Source organism: Mizuhopecten yessoensis, unplaced genomic scaffold (genome assembly GCF_002113885.1).
Source record: "Mizuhopecten yessoensis strain PY_sf001 unplaced genomic scaffold, ASM211388v2 scaffold1923, whole genome shotgun sequence".
Taxonomy (NCBI): Eukaryota; Metazoa; Mollusca; class Bivalvia; order Pectinida; family Pectinidae; genus Mizuhopecten; species Mizuhopecten yessoensis.
In genome coordinates this window covers 379,564-404,206 of record NW_018404289.1, presented here as the reverse complement: position 1 = coordinate 404,206, position 24,643 = coordinate 379,564, and the positions used below count along the sequence as shown (strand labels likewise).

General features: G+C 35.3%; 1 protein-coding gene across 1 annotated transcript in view; it reads right to left on the bottom strand.

The window, feature by feature from the left end:
* Positions 1 to 24,643, bottom strand: part of LOC110442806 (anoctamin-1-like) — a 50,955-nt gene that overhangs the window by 23,753 nt on the left and 2,559 nt on the right. Inside the window, exons 2-10 of the mRNA XM_021486608.1 lie at positions 23,196 to 23,325; positions 22,570 to 22,590; positions 9,299 to 9,444; positions 8,575 to 8,601; positions 7,766 to 7,780; positions 6,885 to 6,902; positions 4,187 to 4,351; positions 3,689 to 3,784; positions 122 to 166 (exon numbers count right to left, since the gene is read on the bottom strand). Of these exons, the coding sequence (XP_021342283.1) occupies positions 122 to 166; positions 3,689 to 3,784; positions 4,187 to 4,351; positions 6,885 to 6,902; positions 7,766 to 7,780; positions 8,575 to 8,601; positions 9,299 to 9,444; positions 22,570 to 22,590; positions 23,196 to 23,256 (594 nt within the window). The 5' untranslated portion in view covers positions 23,257 to 23,325. The remainder of the gene's footprint in view (positions 1 to 121; positions 167 to 3,688; positions 3,785 to 4,186; positions 4,352 to 6,884; positions 6,903 to 7,765; positions 7,781 to 8,574; positions 8,602 to 9,298; positions 9,445 to 22,569; positions 22,591 to 23,195; positions 23,326 to 24,643) is intronic.

Here is a 24,643-nt window from a genome sequence, read left to right as displayed (position 1 = left end):
GGGGTGGGGGGTGGGGGGATTACTAGCAAGGGCTAAGTCCTAACAAGCAGGTTAGTACCAGTAATACAATGTATGTCTATTAAAGGTGTATACTTATGTACAAGCATGGTAAATAGCTGACCTCAAGCTTTGCATACTTCTTCTGTATGTTGGTCAACACGAATGACTGTGAGCGACGACCAGTCCACAGGAAAGCATGGGTAAAAAGTACATTTGTTAGTTGTAGATACATACATTTATGTTCTTTACCATGACAGGGAAACTATGATTTTTCAACATTTAGATTTCTGTTTCAAAGTTATGCTTTTCACAGCTGTCAAGAAAATACAATTGCTACAAAACTGGAGATAAAAGTAAAAAGAGGCACAAATGGCCTGTATCATCCAACTTTTCTTCTTTTAGTCCCATGGCAGGAAAATGTTATTACTACTTCTGAACCTTAGACATATTATGCCATATAGTGGCCCAAATAACTGCATGTGTTGTATTATACAACATCAAAGTTATGGCATTTCTAAATATTATATTGATGCTTTTTACCACATTACACATTTATGGCTCCACAATATATTATCTGAATTCCAATGCCTTATCTGGCAGATTATGTGTGCAAATTTAAGTTTTCTCTGTGAAATTTTCTTTTCAGAAAATGAAAATGTGAAAATCAACAAATAAACTATGGTATAATTACACCTGTTTTCTAATATACACAGGAAACACTTAACGTTTTATAAGGATACAGAAATCAAAATGTGATAAACCGTAAGTTTGATAAATCCCAAAATGGTTGTGCAAATGTCGTGTTTGTAAAATAATATATGGTAATATTAGCTGTGTATACATATCAAATGATATTCTCTCCTGAAAATGCAATGTTTTCATATTTGTTAGTATATGTTAGTAGTAGGACATGTCTATGACAAACACATTTCGTACAAAATGAAATAATTTATTGAATACGATTAAAAAGAAATTATTATTTTTTGCACAAAATTAAATAATTTCTTTTTAATCGTATTCAATAAATTATTTCAATAAATTATTTCAATTCCTGAGTAGTTTCAAAAACAAATATTTGTTTTAATTTATAACTTTAATATATCAATTTCCCACAACAATATGAAAACAGATTTGCCATATATGGACATGTCCTATTAAAGTGCTTTCCTCTTGTCTATATATAAACAATCGGCCATTACTGTGGTGTGAGTGGGAACCAGTACAATACAGTATCCCCCTCTCTAACCCCTCTACACAGCTACCATGTTAACTGAATTGTCTCCCTTTACCATGGCTAGAATCATATGTAATATTTAAGTTCTGTTCTTTGATACTGATTCAACATACACCTAATATTAACTAGAAATTATCTTACAACACGTATATATGTCTCGACTTGCATTTTGATGGAGAGCAGATATAGGTCAGTGACCTATATTTGGTTCATGTATATTAGAGTAATACTCCGGAAGATGTATCTACATACAAAGTACGCTGACTGTTGGAAGTCTAGTATTAGAGTAATACTCCGGAAGATGTATCTACATACAAAGTACGATGACTGTTGGAAGTCTAGTATTAGAGTAAGCTTAAATTAACACTGAGTCAAACTAGGTAGTTGTATGGTTGGACAGACCGACAGAAACACTGAGTGTGCTCTCAACTGTGTAGCAGGGACCTGATTAAACACTGTGTACGTCACTAAACTCGTAGTCAGTATAAATTATAATGTGACTGGGTGGAACAATGTGCTGGTTATCTCTGACAATGGTACTTCGGTGAGGTAGCACTATAAAGTCAGCATCAGAACTGCACTACTGCCAGGAGGAAAATACACCAAAATACCACTCCCAGCACACATGCATATATGTCATTGAGGTATGTTGGTAAATGATTTCCCAGTGCCCACAATTATATTCCTACTAAAGAAACCCACTTGGACTTTTTTAAATTTGACTTAAGATATTTAGTGTTAGAGCACAGAAATACATAATGATATACCAATACTGTGCTGGTTCCCAATGACCTTCCTCCACAGTATAATGGCTCCTTGCCACACCACACTTCACTAATGCTAAGGTCTAGGTAGGCATACCTTCAGATTTACCATTATTTCCGTCAAATCTCCAACAAATTCTAAACGCTTCAAATATAATTGGACAACAACAACAAAAAACATTGAATAATTTGGAATTTTTCATCCTAGAACAAAATCACACGTTCCTGCATCTTTATTGGTAATGAAATGTAAAATATTATTACAGCTTCAGTGTCCTCCTGATAAGTATTTTGAAATCACTGTTTTTAGCATCATTTTTATAAATGTTTAAACAGCATAAGCCTACAATGCCTTGATAGTCAGGTCGGCTGTTGTATTGACTAAGCCTATATATGACACCATTCATTTTTACCATCACAATTATGTCCAACAAGTATTTAGATCTCTCACATAGCTTCTAGCTTATATGAGGAATTCATTTGTGCTTAAGTTTAAAGGGATTATTGAATTATTTTAGAATAGTTAGAATAATACATGTAATACTGATAATACTTTTCTAGTGTTGTGTTTTTTAGCTACTCTGGTGAAATCTTTGCCAGTGTTTAATGCCTAGAACCACTCTCCGTTGTATACTATGCCGTAAACCCAGACAACAAGTTACTGAATAGCTACAAAACACAGCACTATTGCCCAGTACATGAATATGTCATATTGTGATAAGCTTATATCATTAGTTAAAAGCATATATAATGGCCTTAAGATATATAATCATCCCCATAATGAATTCTGTCCATTCCATTGCAAGTGTACCTCAGTGTATATTTATATTTATATTTAAATCTTACCAAATGAAAATCACATTCAAAGTTTAATTAATTCATCATTTAATTCATTTATATCATTGTGCACTGTTATCATCACATTAAAAATATTATTTAACAAAACATATTTTATAAAGTGTAACCATTTAAAGACAAAGTGGACAGAAATATAATGGGACATGTACTATGCCTCAATTTGAAATCAGCTAACTGCAAACTTCTGACCCCAGGTGTGAATCCACACCAAAGCAATTTATCTAAGATTTACTGCAGAAGCAACTTTTGAAACTAAAATTTGTTTAAATTCTTTATGAATGAATTGTTCCATTTAATTTATCAAGCTCCTATACAATCATTATATGAATATTTTCAATGTGCTAATATTTGATGTTTAGAAATACATGGATACCTATCGTGTACACCAATGTGATTAGTGAGATCTGGTCATGCAGTGCCCATACTATATGTAGTGGTAGATATGTTCCTGTCCCAAACTAGTATAATTATACATACATCATGCACATTTTAGTAGGAGGGGGCCATCTTCCCAGGGATTTGTGTATACAATATAATTATTCAGTAGTTTACAAGTCCCCATCCCAATTAACCTGTTCCTTTAGATTAACTTGTTGGGAATCTTATTAAGAGGAGGTAGTCTTTTTATGGTTTTTTAAATACTTTTTTATGTATTATTTTATAGAACATGCACAATATGTAACAGGAAACTATAGAAAAAATACTCTTTACCATTTCTACTAATTTACACTTTTAGAGTTTCACCTTATTTGATTTGGCAGAGAGAAAAGCTTTATTTTACATATACAGTTGAACAATTAAAAGAATACATGAGTTAAACACATATATTAACCTTCTTGACCGGCACTTTGACCTTGAGGATCTCTGCATATCTGGTCAGCACCTCCCAGGGTATGTGAACCTTCACATACTTAGCCTCACCTTCCCTCTGTATTACAAACATAACATGATGTTTCATCGGTCAGTTTAAAATATGTTAAAACCACACATACTTCATCAGTATGGTTGTATTCAAAACCTTATGATAAAAGTTCGTTAAAAAGCCCTAGTAACTTTATAACTTTAAAATAAGAAGTGTACTGGACTGGTAAATATTATATGCATTTAGTGTTGATTATCTAAGCATGAAAGACACATAGCTTAATATGAAAAAAATCAAATTTAAGATGCATCTGGCCTCGGGTATATAAAGATTCAAAACGATAATCTAAATGTCTTACAAACAATCTATATGACAAAAATAACATTTTTTCCTGAAAACAAATTTGAAAATTCTTCAATAGTTTCAACTTGGCGCTTTACTCTTCATACCTACTTTATCTTTTATTACCTGATCATACTCAAGCTGCAGCCCTTCGCCCACAAGATTTCTCTCGAACACTTCCCGGGCCAGACGAGCCTCCTCCACATCTTCTGGCTTGCCATCCTCTTCCACAGTGTATGCCAGGATGTAGTCAATACGACGGTGGCCATCTTTAAAAAACAGCTTTCGACCCTGAAATTAACGAAATTGCAAAATGAACTTAATGGCCTGCAAACAGAACATGGTAAAAATTACAGTAACAATAATTTTGAAGTTTGTGCTGATATTCAATCACAATATTGGACAAGCAAGTCTTTAATTAGGTTTTCATTGAACAAATAATGAACTTGAACATTACCTCACTATGTATATATAAAGAACACAGTTAATAGATTGTTTTAAAATTGGTAGACTTGATCCTGATGGATGCTCTTCATAGAGGTTGATTTATCAGGCAGACAAGTGATCTGATCCAAGGAAATGTAACGGTGATCAAATATGATCAGTGATATAGTCAAGCGTAATTCAGAAAATCACAGAACCATAAGAACCAATGTGAAAAGTACATTTACGTAAAAAAAAACAGCATTTCCAAAACAAAACAATGTACATCAATTGTTAGAACACATGTTACACTGAAAAGGAAACAATTCTGACCCACTGGTCTACAACCAGTGGTAGTGAACAGACAAGGTGAGGTTGAGGATCTGATCCACTGGTCTACAACCAGTGGTAGAGAACAGACAAGGTGAGGTTGATGAGTGAAAGCATTAATATTTTGATCAGTGTTTGGTAAGAATGGAAAATCAAAGCGACTAAACACCACCACACATTATTGTCACAAGACTTTTTCCTTGTCCAAACATATAACCCTCTACTGAAGTTCACCTCTAAACTATACTCGCAGAGTTGTCCCTCTTTGAAGAGAGACTCTTGATTTCATACAACTCAGGCTAGAGAACAAGTTAAATGGTGGCAGTTTAATTTAAAAACTTGAAATATTGGCAACTATGCTAGACATATCTGATAAAATAGTAGTAACTAGCTCAGCATATATAAAAATGTACTACATCTACATCATAAATAACATTGTAAATCAAGGAAATTTCAGCTGAGGTTAATAATGTTTTGTGGTAGGTCGAAGACTTGATATCTGAGAGATGTTAAAAACTTCAAAGAATATTTTGTAATCCTTTTGTGAAGAATTTCTCCCTCACTTTCCATCTTTTGCATATTTTCATACCAGCTTTTATCATTAATTAGTGAAAGTTTTCTTATCTGTATTATATATAAATTCACAAATATATTTTATATTATTTACCGAAATTATGCTACAAAAAGGTTCAAAATGTCCCAACAAAAGGGAGACCAGCCCTTTTGAGTATAGGAAGTTGACACTTATGGTTATAATTACTGTCCTACATCAGATATATTACTGAATACAGGTAACATAAATATTGACAACAACCTGGAAAATCAACCATTACATTTAATCCTTCAGTCCGGACTTTCTATATTTAAGGTTGACCATTAAACACTGTAAACATGATACATGTATAAAGTATTAACACAAATTTAAATCAACATTATTATTTAACATGACTGACATTTATTGTTTTTGAGCTCATAGTGGTTCTCAGTCTCACTTATCAATGGATGTGACTAAACCGTAACTTTACGACATAAAACAGTTACTGCTTTAAGGATCCCTGTCCGACTGCAGGCAAAACACAGAAACGTTCGTATATACAGTAACCTCCCTTTAATTTTATTTTGGATATAACTGTAGCGCAATTAAGCCAGGGTACTTCCATTGATCAGGTATACGTAGCTCATTTGGTTAGAGTGACAGTATAACAATCTGAGGTCCAGAGTTCAAACCTGGTCGGGCACTACTCAATTTTTACACACAGATCACTGTTGTTGATTATATTTGTTTATTTCATTTTTGTTGTTTTTTCATGAAAGTCCCACAAGATATGTTTTTCTTTTCAGAAATGATTTATCAAAGCTAAATATATATAGTCATGTCGGGGAAAAAAGCAGTTTCCAATACATGTTTATGAGTGTTGGCAGTGGTACGGGGATCCTTAAAATCTGGCACGAGACAACTACAGTACTACACTGTACTTATTACATATTAGAGTAGATTATAATTAGTAGGTCATCTGTTAATAGAAGTGTGCGGGCTCGTCACACCAATCTGCAGTGATAATTACACATACATCTTCTTCATTTAGATGTCTTTTAGGGAGTCTTACTTGTGACTTGTGTGGCTTTTTATACCTAATTCTATGTAGATATTACAAAGTCTAGGTATTATTTGTATCTGTATTTTAAATCATGATCATATGGATGACGATAGTTAAATACCAATGACCTTCACATTGACTTTGTGTATAAAATTTGTTTATCTGAACACCAAGGAAAACCCTATCAAGGCTTGAACTCTCAGTCACCAGAAAATCACTTCAGGATATGAACTTTGATGAAAGCTGAAAAATACTTGCAATGTCATCAATCAGTATAGAAATAATCACAGTTTTGTTTTTAATAAGTGGAGACATCTTCACCTTGTTCAGTGTGTCTGATGTGTCCAGGTGTAGATTTATATAATTACTGTGCATCAAGAAAATATCAGTGGTGTTTCTGAATGTATCAAAAGCAAAACTCCCAAGCCATCTATAGAAGTTCTATCAGAAACGCTCGGTGTACTTTGTCTTACCTTCACGTCAACGGATCTCTTGAAAGGACAAGCACATACACTAGCTACACACATCGACTCATAACATTCATAACATGATGACAGCACATGGAACATCTAGTTTTTATGTGATTAGATTATACATACTTTAGTATGGGATGTTATTAATAATGTTAATCATCACACCAATGACGACAGCCAGCTAAATCCTTCCCATAATGCACCATGTCTACAAATGAGTGATCAGCTGCTATTTTTGTACAGTATTTACATTCATACTTTGGTTGTCATTAACACTTTCCGTACCACAACTCCGGTCCAGAATTCGTACCAGATGTCCTAACTAGACTCACCCCTGCACCTATGACAAAATGGTGGGATTATCAATGTATTTTTTAGACCAAGCGTAACTGATTTAAGAAATAATCAAGTAACCGTGAACCAATCTTGTTGTTGTTTCATGTCATTGTTCATAGACATTAACGTCTTCATTTTTGCAGCATTATGACTAAATGGCAGCTGATTATGACTGAGAAATTGACATCTGTCTGGCAACAAAGGATATGATTCCTTGTATTCAAAACAGCGTTGTATCGCCGGTCCCTACATGGGGATTGATTTTGGTTACAAAGTCATTTGTTATTTCTAAACCGAAGTAGGTTTTATAATTATTTCCACAAGTCTCCATAAATATTTGGTGATGAATTTATGAGTGTTCTAAGACTTAAGACCGTTTCATGATCTTGGAACCTGGACATATATGGTGACCATGACTGAAATATTATGGTTAGAACTGACATTTTATTAGCACATTTAATTTGCACCTGGATTGTTCTAGCCCCTAACCACCTAAAGCATTGTAATGCAGCCTGGTTATAGTTATATAAAACATTCAGACTTACTGGAGCAGTGGACGCCTATAGAAAGACACGAAGAATCAGACTAGCATGCATAAAGGAAAAAGACCATCTCGCAGTATAATCATAACAAAAGACTTTCAGATATTGAGTAACCATGGAGATCCTAGTTGATACACAGTATTGGTTTAACACAGACAATTATTTCATGTTTAATGTCAATTTACACAGAACTGAATTAGATATTTTTTTGTAAATTTTCCTTTATAACTATTGACCTCATAAATCATAATACATGAACTGTGTTTGTCCAGCAATAAGCCCATGCCTGTAAATAAGCCCTCTCATATACATTTTGCAGTTTTGTAGAAATGCGAACAAAAGCAATTTTATTGCCCTGTAATAAGACTGTCCTCATTCTTAGAGTCCGAGATCGTGTGTTTGTCCTGTGGGCTTATATTATTATTGGAGGATAAGTACAATACTGATATCACATTTTCTCATTGGTAGACGAAACTAAAGTTATATGTGTATTTTTTTTTATATTTCTGTAGCTAAAGAACATGATCTATGTTAGCGCATGCAACAACAAACTTCACTCTACATATATACTATAGGAGTCATATACTTGAAAATTAAAATGCCAATGACAAACTTCCTATATATATATAAACAATCGGAAAAATATCCTTGATGAAAATTCAGATGTCTTATTTTTGCTGACGAAAACCAAATACTGTGTATCCTGTTGGATTGCAGATTTGACATGCATATGTACATGTCAGTACAGGAGACTAGGCAGCTTTAGATATAAAAGATATAAAAACACACAAGTTCTGAAGCACTGGCTTTACCTGTACATCTAGGTCTTGGAAAACTTTCTGTTGGTCACAATTAAACATACAACACTGAAATATGTCACTGACACAGCTAATAGCATTCCATAGTGTTACACTCTGTATAACAAGTCATTGTGAAAATAACACACTCTGTATAACAAGTCATTGTGTAAATAACACACTCTGTATAACAAGTCATTGTGTAAATAACACACTCTGTATAACAAGTCATGCAATCTTGTAAGTAACTAAGGGAGAATCAATTTGAAATGTATTATATGTATACTTAAATTAATGATACATAAAAATAAAAGATTTTATAAAGAATGCTATCCTGACATGAAATCTGAAGGACATTTATATACCATCATCTCTTGAATCAAAATAACGTGCATCAAAATCTATATATTTATGTAAGAGACACACAATTGCAAGAGAATGACAGACTTGTACAACATTTATCTGAATACTTATCATCCACAGGAGATAAAAAATCTACCTATCTAATCTAATTTGACATGCTACAAATTGACAACATTCAAGAATGTACATCCTACGTACATTTTAATCGTGCACTTTGAATGATAAATTCATTAAAACAAACTAAAAATTGAAATAAAAAGTAAATTGTAAAAAAACACATTATTCTCCAGAATTGCTTATAGAACTATATAAAGCTCTAAATGGAGACCATGTCATGTTTTATCATTGTTTCATACCTGTTGTCATAAAACCTTACCTGTACACTTTTATCTTGTGTATCAGCGTCCTCCTCGTCTGCACTGTCATCCCTGTCCACCCCAGTGCCGTTAGGACTGACCTCGGAGGATTTCTCTTGATCCTCTGATCCATTCCTTACTTCTACCCTTACATCATCAAGGTCATCTGTAGAATACAAACAAACGAATAAAAACAGGCGTAACATGGATACAAAGTGACACACCTGTATGTCTACGACCCATACTAACCAAACATGTGGTAGTGTACAGAAGACAATCCAAACATTTCCCCTATTTTCCAAACACTGCACTTTACCCTGTGATTTATCTGTCCTGGTTTATGGCCTGTATCATCTGGACCTATCTGGCTTGATGGTTGAATACGGTCTGTTTGTCTCCAAAGGTTATCAACAGCCACCAGCGATCATGAACGGTTACTGGGATAAACTTGAATAATTTTCCCGTGATCACATTTCAAATGCAGCACTACAGTCATGACAATTGTCAGCCATGTGCACATGCCATATAATTGAGTATTACATGGAAATGATGTTTTCTTTTGGAAAAAAACATCTGTCCCATTTTTCTTATATGGCTGTTGCTGTTCAAAATTTAATATTTCTTACCATGCATGTTTATTGACATAAGATCAGAACTTTCTGATTTGTTTTCATTTACAAACATTCATATATTCTGGTGCATGATAGTGATATCTTTGTCTTTCTCTACTGTATATCATTTTCAAAACCAGAAATCAGTAACACTGATTGATTATCTTTGGCTAACAGACAACAAAGTAGTATGTGACACACCACCTTTCCACCCTACATATCTCCCTTAAAAATCATCGAGCTTATAATCTTCAGCAAGTCAGAAATTACGGCAAAGACAATATCTTAGACTACTGAACTCAATGTGACCATAACCTGGAGCATACAGACCCAATTGTGGTTGTGCACAATGCCTTGCCATCCTATATATCTCCCTTAAATTTCATTGAGCTATATGTATATATATATTTTATTAAGCAATAGGCAAAAATGCCTTTGTGCATTACAAAATAACAATCCACAAAATGGCGTGGAACATGAACATGTACAAAGAAATATATTTGTAATTGGTATAATACAGCCACAGGTACAAGGACTTGTTTTCAAACTACCCATATTAAGGCAACCAGATATCCATTACCTCATGTTTCATAGCAATCGAGAGAGTACATATTGTTTGAATAATGTTAAAAGTTTGTACCTAAAAACCGCTGTGTTACAAATGTGATCAATGGGAGATAACTCTCGATGCCATTAACCAATGCTACACAGTGAATCAAATAAATATTTAACGATTTGAGTATGTGCGTAACAAAAATACAGAATTTAGGATAAAGTTGCCAGAAACACGTACAGAATAAATACCCAGTCGCCCATAGTTAATTATTAAAAAGAATATTATTTCTGATCTCGTTTGCCTTGAAAACATAAATTGCTGGATTTCTTACAATTGTAACATTAGATGATGTAATTAAATCCACAAAACTTTCCCTACTATAGTATCTTCTTGGAATAACTGTGTCCTTACCTCAGAAAACTGATTACATTCAATAATAATATGTGAATATATGAGGCGAGTCAGAATTTATGGCTAAGACAACAAATTTGATCTTAAAGTTAGTGTGACCTTGACCCAAGTTGTACAGACACAAAAGCAGTTAGCTATTGTGTTAGTGGCACACCACCTTGCCATCCTACATATATCTCTGATATAAATTGTATGGAGCTATCTTCAACGAGTCCGAAGTTATTGCATGGACAGCGAATTAGATCTTTGACCTCAATAAGACCTTGACATTAGGTGTATTGACCCAACTGTGGCTTGAAAAACACTACCTTGTCATCTGATATAAATCATATATATACCACCAATTTCATTGAGCTTATCTTCAGTAAGTTATGGCCCAGGCAAAGAATTTGACCTTTGAACTCAATGTTACCTTGACCTTAGGTATACAGACCCTAAAGTGGTATGTGACATAGTGACTTGATAACCAACATATATCCCTTGAATTTATTTGAGTTATCTATAGCAAGTCAGAAGTTATAGCCAGGACAAAAAAAATCAAAAAGTCACAAAAATGGAGACCATATGTATGTCCTAAAAATTATTTTGAGTTTAAAAAAACACCATAGAGCTATCTTAATAATAAACCACTTTCATGTAGGATTCTTTGGCAAGAATCACCGATCTGTTGCAAAATACTCTGTCTAATTGACAAATTCAACATGAAGTGCTAGTAGGCTTTGTGGAATTTGTATTTCCAGTGGACATCCCTGGCCTATTGACTAAGAATGCTAACTGAAAGCAACCAAAGCTTAGATATACTTGTATCTACTTCTTCCATATAACATGGTAAAACCTGCATCATAGACCATCCATCTATAGCTACCATCTCTCTAAAACATACCCATTGGGTAGTCAAACCTGCTCTAGATATCCCACCTGTAGCTAACATATAATCCGTCCACAGTATCGACAAACCTGCTCTAGATATCCCACCTGTAGCTAATATATAATCTGTCAACAGTATCCACAAACCTGCTCTATATATCCCACCTGTAGCTAATACATAATCTGTCCACAGTATCCACAAATCTGCTCTAGATATCCCACCTGGAGCTAACATATAATCCGTCCACAGTAACGACAAACCTGTTCTAGATATCCGACCTGTAGCAAATATATAATCTGTACACAGTATCCACAAACCTGCTATAGATATCCCACCTGTAGCTAAGATATAATCTGTCCACAGTATCCACAAATCTGCTCTAGATATCCCACCTGGAGCTAACATATAATCCGTCCACAGTAACGACAAACCTGTTCTAGATATCCCACCTGTAGCAAATATATAATCTGTCCACAGTATCCACAAACCTGATCTAGATATCTGACCTGTAGCTAATATATAATCTGTACACAGTATCCACAAACCTGCTCTAGATATCCCACCTGTAGCTAATATATAATATGACCACAGTATCCACAAACCTGATCAAGATATCCGACCTGTAGCTAATATATAATCTGTCCACAGTATCTACAAACCTACTCTAGATATCCAACCTGTAGCTTATATATAATCTGTCCACAGTATCCACAAACCTACTCTAGATATCCAACCTGTAGCTAATATATAATCTGTCCACAGTATCCACAAACCTGCTCTAGATATCCCACCTGTAGCTAATATATAATCTGTCCACAGTATCCACAAACCTGCTCTAGATATCCCACCTGTAGCTAATATATAATCTGTCCACAGTATCCACAAACCTGCTCTAGATATCCCACCTGTAGCTAATATATAATCTGTCCACAGTATCCACAAACCTGCTCTAGATATCCCACCTGTAGCTAATATATAATCTGTCCACAGTATCCACAAACCTGCTCTAGATATCCCACCTGTAGCTAATATATAATCTGTCCACAGTATCCACAAACCTGCTCTAGATATCCCACCTGTAGCTAATATATAATCTGTCCACAGTATCCACAAACCTGCTCTAGATATCCCACCTGTAGCTAATATATAATCTGTCCACAGTATCCACAAACCTGCTCTAGATATCCCACCTGTAGCTAATATATAATCTGTCCACAGTATCCACAAACCTGCTCTAGATATCCCACCTGTAGCTAATATATAATCTGTCCACAGTATCCACAAACCTGCTCTAGATATCCCACCTGTAGCTAATATATAATCTGTCCACAGTATCCACAAACCTGCTCTAGATATCCCACCTGTAGCTAATATATAATCTGTCCACAGTATCCACAAACCTGCTCTAGATATCCCACCTGTAGCTAATATATAATCTGTCCACAGTATCCACAAACCTGCTCTAGATATCCCACCTGTAGCTAATATATAATCTGTCCACAGTATCCACAAACCTGCTCTAGATATCCCACCTGTAGCTAATATATAATCTGTCCACAGTATCCACAAACCTGCTCTAGATATCCCACCTGTAGCTAATATATAATCTGTCCACAGTATCCACAAACCTGCTCTAGATATCCCACCTGTAGCTAATATATAATCTGTCCACAGTATCCACAAACCTGCTCTAGATATCCCACCTGTAGCTAATATATAATCTGTCCACAGTATCCACAAACCTGCTCTAGATATCCCACCTGTAGCTAATATATAATCTGTCCACAGTATCCACAAACCTGCTCTAGATATCCCACCTGTAGCTAATATATAATCTGTCCACAGTATCCACAAACCTGCTCTAGATATCCCACCTGTAGCTAATATATAATCTGTCCACAGTATCCACAAACCTGCTCTAGATATCCCACCTGTAGCTAATATATAATCTGTCCACAGTATCCACAAACCTGCTCTAGATATCCCACCTGTAGCTAATATATAATCTGTCCACAGTATCCACAAACCTGCTCTAGATATCCCACCTGTAGCTAATATATAATCTGTCCACAGTATCCACAAACCTGCTCTAGATATCCCACCTGTAGCTAATATATAATCTGTCCACAGTATCCACAAACCTGCTCTAGATATCCCACCTGTAGCTAATATATAATCTGTCCACAGTATCCACAAACCTGCTCTAGATATCCCACCTGTAGCTAATATATAATCTGTCCACAGTATCCACAAACCTGCTCTAGATATCCCACCTGTAGCTAATATATAATCTGTCCACAGTATCCACAAACCTGCTCTAGATATCCCACCTGTAGCTAATATATAATCTGTCCACAGTATCCACAAACCTGCTCTAGATATCCCACCTGTAGCTAATATATAATCTGTCCACAGTATCCACAAACCTGCTCTAGATATCCCACCTGTAGCTAATATATAATCTGTCCACAGTATCCACAAACCTGCTCTAGATATCCCACCTGTAGCTAATATATAATCTGTCCACAGTATCCACAAACCTGCTCTAGATATCCCACCTGTAGCTAATATATAATCTGTCCACAGTATCCACAAACCTGCTCTAGATATCCCACCTGTAGCTAATATATAATCTGTCCACAGTATCCACAAACCTGCTCTAGATATCCCACCTGTAGCTAATATATAATCTGTCCACAGTATCCACAAACCTGCTCTAGATATCCCACCTGTAGCTAATATATAATCTGTCCACAGTATCCACAAACCTGCTCTAGATATCCCACCTGTAGCTAATATATAATCTGTCCACAGTATCCACAAACCTGCTCTAGATATCCCACCTGTAGCTAATATATAATCTGTCCACAGTATCCACAAACCTGCTCTAGATATCCCACCTGTAGCTAATATATAATCTGTCCACAGTATCCACAAACCTGCTCTAGATATCCCACCTGTAGCTAATATATAATCTGTCCACAGTATCCACAAACCTGCTCTAGATATCCCACCTGTAGCTAATATATAATCTGTCCACAGTATCCACAAACCTGCTCTAGATATCCCACCTGTAGCTAATATATAATCTGTCCACAGTATCCACAAACCTGCTCTAGATATCCCACCTGTAGCTAATATATAATCTGTCCACAGTATCCACAAACCTGCTCTAGATATCCCACCTGTAGCTAATATATAATCTGTCCACAGTATCCACAAACCTGCTCTAGATATCCCACCTGTAGCTAATATATAATCTGTCCACAGTATCCACAAACCTGCTCTAGATATCCCACCTGTAGCTAATATATAATCTGTCCACAGTATCCACAAACCTGCTCTAGATATCCCACCTGTAGCTAATATATAATCTGTCCACAGTATCCACAAACCTGCTCTAGATATCCCACCTGTAGCTAATATATAATCTGTCCACAGTATCCACAAACCTGCTCTTTACTATTCAGTATCACTGCATGGTCCTATTTTTATATTTGAAATTTTGCATTGTAAATTGCATTGAAATACTCTACAACCAGTAAAATCACTGTACATGTATATGTGAGGTGTGCCACCTTAACCTTTAAAGTAGAAAGGGTCAAGAGTCGATCAATACTGCTATCATACAATTCATATCAAGCACACAGCCAAAGGAAATTAGCTGATAATCCTGTCAATATTTGCCTTTCTTGGCTAGAAGGGCCCAGAAATCTCACATCCGGCAGATTATGGTAAGGAGTTTTGTGTTAACCTATCAATATCTCTATCATACGACCCCTTTAGATCAGTAACCAGTGCATTTGCTTGCGACCCCACTTTTGAGAAGGCTATCGCTGTGATACACATGTCAACAATTCAAATGATTCAGCTTATAACATATTTAGTAGTGATGCAGCTACATTTTGTAGATCTATCATTTGTATAAAATCTATATCAAACACACTGTGAGCTGTATCAAAAGTTGTTTTACACATCATTTTACAGAAAGATCGTGATCATATCACACCCCTGCAGACAAATATTCCAATGACCAAAATACGTACTTTTTATTTAAATTATTTTGAAAATTCTAACATGTTCCATGGCGTGAGTTAAAGAACACGATTGACATTCAATGTACATTGTGTGTACCTGCACTTGGTACTGACTAATGCTTATGCTAGGCTAATAGGGAATCATATAAATATTTATATGATTGACTTTTTGATGTTCCTGGAATTATCTGAACAATTTTAATAGAATAACAGGTATCTTATAGAAAGTCCAATATACCAGAAGCTAACACCAGCTTACAGCTTACAAAGATTTAAGATATTGTATCAACATTGATCCAATTGATTTCACTTAGAACATTGCAAACCAACATCAGACTGGAGGTCACATATATATATACAAAATAGCAAATAAGGATCCCTGCAGTCAAACCAAATTCTACAAGGTTATTCCTTGGTCATGCTCGAGGTATTAAAATCAAATATTCATATCTGGGATAGGACTTTCATGTTCTATAATACATTTAGTCATCAGTTCTGTGTCCATGTCCTTAAATGCTATTTCAAAAGGACTGAATTTTGAATCTATCAAAATTCAACAAAAAATCACAACCAAAATGGTCACACAGCATGCATTGTGGCACAAACAATAGCATGACCTCAAAAAAGGGAAGTTGTTATTTCGCCTAACTTTGGATATTCCTGAAGTCACCAATATATGTCAAAAAGATCCAGATTTTAAAGAAAATGCTCAAAAACATCTTAAATCATCATTTCCTTTTTCTGGTTTTATCGACTACGGACAAGGGTAACAGCGTTAACCCTACTGTACTTTGAGATTTGCGGCGGTATATCATGATTATACTGTCGCAAATATCTGTGTTACTGGCTGCGCTCCGCATCACCAGTAAAACTTAAAATACATAAATACACCAGAAATTAGGCATGTTAACCACATTTTAAAGTATATATATGAAATGAATTTACAATTCAATTACAAAGTTAAGAGGTTTACTACCATCTTGGATGCGAATACACAAGAATAAATGAAAGCTCTGTTAAGGACATTAATTTGATTATAAAATCTGCGTTACTTTACACATACATGGAATTCTATTGATATGCATGCATGAATATGAAGTCAGAAGATGAGAGAAGAAAACAGAAAGTCAAGACCTAGTACATGCACTTTATATAACTGACAAGTTGTACGAGTATCGGAAAATAACTACATTACTGACATTACTTATCAGTCATCATAAAATAGAACTTGTAATGATCAAAACAGTTTTTTAAGTTTTTCGTTAATTCTGGGACAACATGTTACATAATACTTATCTGTAACATAATAAAATTAAGTTTGCAGATAGAACAGAAGCTGAAATTGTGAAATGATTTACTGACATAACATTTAAAAACTAAAATATTTTTCTGTTGGTTACATCAGAACCAGTAGGAATACAAATTTTACCCCAATCAACTTCAATTTAGAATGAATATTTAGGGGTTCTAACGTCTTTTTTTTTATGAAAATTTGAAAATTTGAAAAATTTAAGGTAAAAAACACATTGGTAGTGAAAACAATAATAAAAACCTTTTCATAACTCAATTCAGTAAAGGAACTACTTCATTATGGCATTTTTATTGGTGAACATCAATAATCCCATCAAATCACATCTTATTTAGAATTACATTATATGACCAGTACAATATCTACAACGTAAATATTTAATCCAGCTAGACACAGTGCAGTGGGAGTTATCCAACCCACCTATGACAGCCATAGGATTAAAGGACTCTAAATCAGCAAATCGTGTCATCTGAGCATAAGATGTCCTATTGCGGGAAGGCACATCCCAAAGGGGTTCTCTGGAGTTCAGTCTGTCCATATCTGTTCTTAGTTAGGCTGAAAGTGAGGGAGTAGGTTTGGAATGGAATACAAAGTCATTACAATACAATCAAACAGACAGGTAGATATCTGATATCCTCCTATTGTATTCAACCATATAAGTACACCAATAAAACAAGCACTTGCAGAGCGGGAGTATTGTAGCCAAACATGCATTCCTTCATACCATTCCCATTTTCATTTCTCCAAAGGTTGAAGAACAGTTTAGCAAAGTAAATTAACATTCAAATATAAGACAAAAGATGAAAGTTCACTTAAATTAAATAGGTATATTTACTTCATTTTTTTTTTTCAAGAATTGCACTGAACTGTATGCAGACATTTTCGTGAGACATGCTCCTTCTTTAGGTAGAGTACAGGGCAGAATGAGATCTAGGTGTGGTTATAAGGTTGAATACTAAAACAATATGGTCTGTTTAAATATTTTTTGTTTACATAATTACAATTTAGGAGATACCATCTACCGTATGTTATTTCTGGCACATGTGTATTTAACAGGCGAAATGGACATGAATAACAACTATTAGAAAACCAGTACATTCTTTTTAGGAAAATACTTTGATAAATATATATTTCAAACTACCATTATTTTTCATTTGTTTTATATGACACTCTTTAGTTTCCTTTTTTATAGTGAGTGTCCATGTACATCTATATCAACAATTTCAAACAAGTAATACAACATCTATCTCATTTCTTCTGGTTAACAGTGAAGCATTTTGTAGAAACCCTGAAGATACATTTTTTCTCTGTTTCTATCAATCTGTAAACTTTTCCCTGGGAAGAAAAGTGTCCAGATTAACCCGTTCACCACTGTAGACCAAAATGGACTCATCCAGATCAATGCATGGTAAAGTCTACTAAAGTTACATAGGGGTGAAAGGGTTAAGGAAGTTCCATTGTAATGTCTGTATGAGATAACATGCATTATCTGACGAAATGTCAAGAATTAATTCACATTCAATACATAAATACTGGTGTGATTATAAACAGTTGTTAAACCTAGAATTGGACCCATTACACCAAAAGACACGAGTGTGGTAAAGGCAACACATTTATCTTTTGAACTATTTAAACAATTTAAAAACAAGATTAGGTTTCAAAAAAGTATAAATGCTATGTACAGGCCTAGGTCACTGCGTAGGTGTGGGCGAGTAAAATCACTGTCCTGTCCAACATATGAACGTAATACGATCACCCTAACACAGACTGGTTATCAGATAGTCACATGTTGGCTTTAAAAGATCCACTGCAGTCTTCAATTACAGTTTTTGTACTAAATAGTGTAAACATGGGAGTCAACATAAAAACATAACTACAATTTTCAAATTACAAATATTTGTTGTGTTAGATAAAATCTAACACTTAAGATATTATGTCACAGCAATTTGATGGTTATGTGAATTGTGTCAAACTTGCAAAGATCATACACTGAAGGTATCTAAGATGAATTTATGAACACATATGCATGCAGTGTCTATTTCTAAGTGAAATATAAACTATACAGAAATACCATGCCTAGGTGAGCTATAACCCTGGTGTGTTTTGGTGGAGGGAAACCTACCTGGTATCTGTCCTGTTGGTACATACATCTCTCTATCAAGTCAACACTGATTATGACATGTTCATACAGACATTATTGCCAGTAATGCTTTGTTTGTATATTGTAGACCTATAGTCATCAAATCGCTTTCTGAATCAGATATCAAGTTGTACCAGACATAATGTGCAGCCCTACCTGGAGCCAGACTATGTTTACTTTATTTATCCATTCCACCTACACATGTACACCTATGACATATATACAAGGTAACAGGGGTCCATGTAAACAGTCGGAATACTGAACCGTTACAGGTGTACACTTATCAACTATTTATACATTTATAATTTTCTAACAGGTTATTTATTGTATATTTATTGCATACAAGTGACACTGAATGAAACTTCATATTAATCTGGACATCTGTTAACTGTTCCCAGGCTTTAGTTAATACAAAATATTATACATGTTTAAAAAACTTCCGAAGGTTTTATAAATCTGAAATATAACGTCACATACACATGCACTACTGTAGTATGAAATTATTTAAGGAAGCAATAAATGTAACTCTTTCCAAAAATTGGTTTTCCTTTATAATGATCTGTCCAATTAAAGTATTTCAGATATGTTTGCATGGTAAAAAATTACAGTAATTCAACAATGGTAACATGAGTGATAAACAACCTATCAAGTTATAGGTAGTGGAATATATATACAAACCATGCCTACTATAGTGTAGCTTTTAGACTGTTACATACATGTACATACAATCTGCCATCTATATATAGAGCGTTTCTTTTCAAACAAAAGTCTCAAAACATACACTGTATCTGTACATTTTATGCTCGGCGGCACAGTGAAGCTGTAGGACATTTAGTTATAACAACAAAAACACTGGGTAATATAAGTTACACAGGTAGAGATGACAGTGCTAGTTCTATCTATAGATATGTACTTCCTGTCTAATATGGCTAAGATACCTACACCTTAGCTACCTCATAGTTATAGTGCCCTACCCTAGGTGTATTATGACACCTACAACTTGGTATAAAACATCGTTAACAAGTACAGTACAAGAATAAATGCAAAAAAACAAAAATGTGAAAATCTCACGATCAGGTCTCCTCCCTGGAACATGTGTACAGGTGGAATCAGTGAACAGGAAAGGTCATACATAATGCTAAATACCTGGTCAGGGGTCACTTGATATATATATAGATGTATACATGCGTGCAGTTTTACCTGAGGGGCCAGACAAGGGGAAACACTCATAATATACTAAGGTATCACAAATAATATGTATCCCCTCATGTACAACCAGCCTGTAACAGAGGCTTGTGATGCATTTACATTTATGTACCTATAATTACTAGCATGATAGTAATTCTGTTCTCAGTCAATCGCTGAAAATGAGTATGCATCAATATATCTGTATACTTCTAAAGTGTTTATAAAGTATTTGCAACCTGAAGCACAAGCTCATTCAAGGTCGTCTCATATTGGATTAATATATGCTGACAAAGGTAACTTTTATCATATCCATGCAAAAATGAAGTAACAGAGATAATTTATTTTTCTACAGGAAGCTATGGGAAGGGGTCTCCCTCCTTATGAGGTAGGGCTGACAGCTATGGGAGGGGGTCTCCGTCCTTATGAGGGAGGGTTGACAGCTATGGGAGGGGGTCTTCCTCCTTATGAGGGAGGGTTGACTGCTAGGGGAGGGGGTCTCCCTCCTTATGAGGGAGGGCTGACAGCTATGGGAGGGAATCTCCCTCCTTATGTGGTAGGGTTGACAGCTATGGGAGGGAATCTCCCTCCTTATGTGGTAGGGTTGACAGCTATGGGAGGGAAGCTCCCTCCTTATGAGGTAGGGTTGGCAGCTATGGGAGGGAATCTCCCTACTTATGAGGTAGGGTTGACAGCTATGGGAGGGAGTCTCCCTCCTTATGAGGGAGGGTTGACAGCTATGGGAGGGAATCTCCCTCCTTATGAGGTAGGGTTGACAGCTATGGGAGGGGGTCTCCCTCCTTATGAGGTAGGGTTGACAGCTATGGGAGGGAGTCTCCCTCCTTATGATGGAGGGTTGACAGCTATGGGAGGGAGTCTCCCTCCTTATGATGGAGGGTTGACAGCTATGGGAGGGAGTCTCCCTCCTTATGAGGTAGGGCTGACAGCTATGGGAGGGGGTCTTCCTCCTTATGAGGTCGGGTTGACAGCTATGGGAGGGGGTCTCCCTCCTTATGAGGGAGGGTTGACAGCTATGGACGAGTGTTTGGAGAGCAGACATGCAGAATACTTGCACAGTTAACATTATTTCACAATTAGACGACCCCGATTTCTCATAACTGTTTTCTAAAAATGTTCAATGATAATAGAATTTCAACAAATGCCACTAAAACATACAACAAAAGATAACAACAGACATCTTAATTATATAAACAAAACATTAAAACACACAAATTTGATGTGAGCTCATTTTTGAGAACCTTTTAAATCATGGGTTAGATTTGGCATGCTCATATATACACTAAGGAAAAAATAGCACTTTAAAATGGCATCCTTCCATTGTTCTTTTATATTTAGTTGTATAGGAATTGTTTAGCGGTCACTGGTTGCAAAAATCATATTCTGGTATCCATAATTGGGAGTCTCCATCTCAAATCAGAAGATGTAAAGTTGGTAAGTATGTGATCTAGAAAAGTACAGCCCGAGAATCCCTCCTTGTGTAGTAAATATATGACATCCATGTGACCGAAAAATATACTTTACACAGAAAGATATATATCTACTTTATCCAGCACTACATATATAACACAAATTGTGAGAAGATATATATACACAGGACAGAAACTGGAGGTGTCAGGTTAACAGGGCCGTGACAGATCCACTGATATAATGTTACAAGGCTTTCTCACACTGTCACTTATGTGTATCAATCTTTTCCTCTGTAATGTGAATGATAAACTTCACAGCCACAGGTAAAATGGAGACTAGCTGTGGATACTGGAAATCACGAAACATTATTGTATTTAAAGTATAGATACATGTATGCATACAATTTACACACTAAATATAAAATCGTGATTCTGATAAATCTTATAATAAATTAGATCAAAGGACTGAACAAGAGCGAATGCATAAAAATACAGGAAGGGAACACAAGTGTATTTGAGCTCAGTGTTGTAGTCATTTTAGATTTCCAGACCTCCTAAGCAAACATGCCAAACCTTCCTCCAATAATATCGTTGTAGGTACAGCATCCAAATTGAGACAAAAGGGGCATCATAGTACACAACACAACAATAAACAAACGATTGTGAGCAAAAAAAATAGAGTAGGTTCAACGAAAGTAACATCAAAAATAAAATTCTATCTACACAACATCATAAAGATCTACATACCGAGTATAGCAGGTCGTCCCACTGTAGACAACAAACATACACAAACATCATAAAGATCTACATACCGAGTATAGCAGGTCGACCCACTGTAGACAACAAACATACACAACATCATAAAGATCTCCATACCGAGTATAGCAGGTCGACCCACTGTAGACAACAAACATACACAAACATAGCAGGTTCATTGTCTACACTCTTAAATGTTTCTGAAAACATTATTTTACTCTTTACAAACATTGACAGTTTATCAAAACATTACATTTGGAAGAATGATGTGTCAGAAGCACTTTTTTATTTTGTATAATGGTGAAATGATCACCAGCACAATTTGTAACATATCCTAGGTGATAATGTTCCTCCCAAATATTTCTGAACGGATCAGTGTACATGTGTACCTAGAATAATTTTATCAATTTAAACAACATGGGGAAATCATAGTTTATTACACCTGCACAGTACATCAGTAAATAAAGAGCATGAAGATTTTAGATAGCAGCTCAGGACCATGTCCATATAGAGAACATGAAATACATATATATAATTCAATACCAATATCGTTAATGACTTCAGCAGCAGTGTAAGCTATATCAGTATTACAGGACATGTTAATCAATGTTACTCACCAGCTGTTTCCTCAGCTGCCAGCATGTGCAGCTTCACATCATCATCTACTGCGCCTGCCATTGTCAACAGGTAGCTACAGTTTTCACACACAGACTTGAACTCTCACACTGTCAGGTACCACATACACATCTGTAAACATGTAAACAAATATATCAAACAAATTATTACAATATCAGCAAATTCATTTATATTTTGTCTGAGGTACACATACTTCGTTGAAAAAACGAATTCTTTATTTATTTAGTTAGCCTTTCGAATACTTACAATCTAATTCTAAGCTAAAATTATTTATAATACCAAATAACACGTACATATATATCCATGTCCTCTTAAAAATATTAGTTTTTCAATGGACATGTATGTATGATACAAAAAGGATGAAATCTGCCATTATTTATCCACATATACACACAATTAGATAATATAAATCTTGAATATCAAAATTTTCAAGAAAAAATAAGTTTTACCNAAAAATTTTAAAAAAAAAAAATTTTTCCCCCCCCCCCCCCCCCCCCAACAAGTGGGGGCGGAGAGGATGGGCTAGGGGAATCCCCATTCCTTTTTTCCCTCAAAATTCTGCCTACTGTACGTAGTACATTTGTATGTAACACTACCACTGCTCCTCACTCTGAGGAAACCTAGAGAAAGCACTGCATTAATCTTATTAAATGACCCCTAGTACACACTGTAAATCATGCATGTTTTCATTCATGATATAATATTACCAAGATTTGTAGAAGAGCAGCACTGGTTACACACTATCATCATGCTGTACATCTTGTACATGTAGATGTGTGTATAATTTGTGTACATATCTACATGTGTACTGTACATGTATACAGACACTAAAGGCAAATTTGAGTGTATTATCACAGAGATTTACAACATTTATGTGTGTACTACCACATATTACACACAGGCACGTCACTGACCACTACATAAACTTACCTCAGCATTTCAGAGCACCTATGTACATATACCTGTAAAATAGTTTGACAGACGACCTTGGTCAGTCTTGTACTATTATGTACACTTACAGGTGTCTCAACATAGTCACACTATATAATCCCATATCATATCACCTTCAAGCCATTGAAGAGTAAGACTTACCTGTACAAATGTATATATACCGAGTGACCAGCAAACTTTTGTCTGTGTGTACTAAAATTAGTGGAAATCAAAACTACTGACCGTGATATTCATGAATGTATTACCGCCAGTCACACTAGCTGTAACAAAATTCTGAAGTACATGTACCTCAGAAAGCTTCTACTTCCTATCAAGCTTACTACTTGAGTTGATGTACATGTAATATCTATGTATACCCAAAATACCACTTACAATTTGTCAAAAACAGTTCATCAGATGTCCAGTAGTGGGTGTCTAGATTTCCTTTTAGTAAAGTATTTAGGACAAAACCAACAGACAGCATTGTAAATACCACACA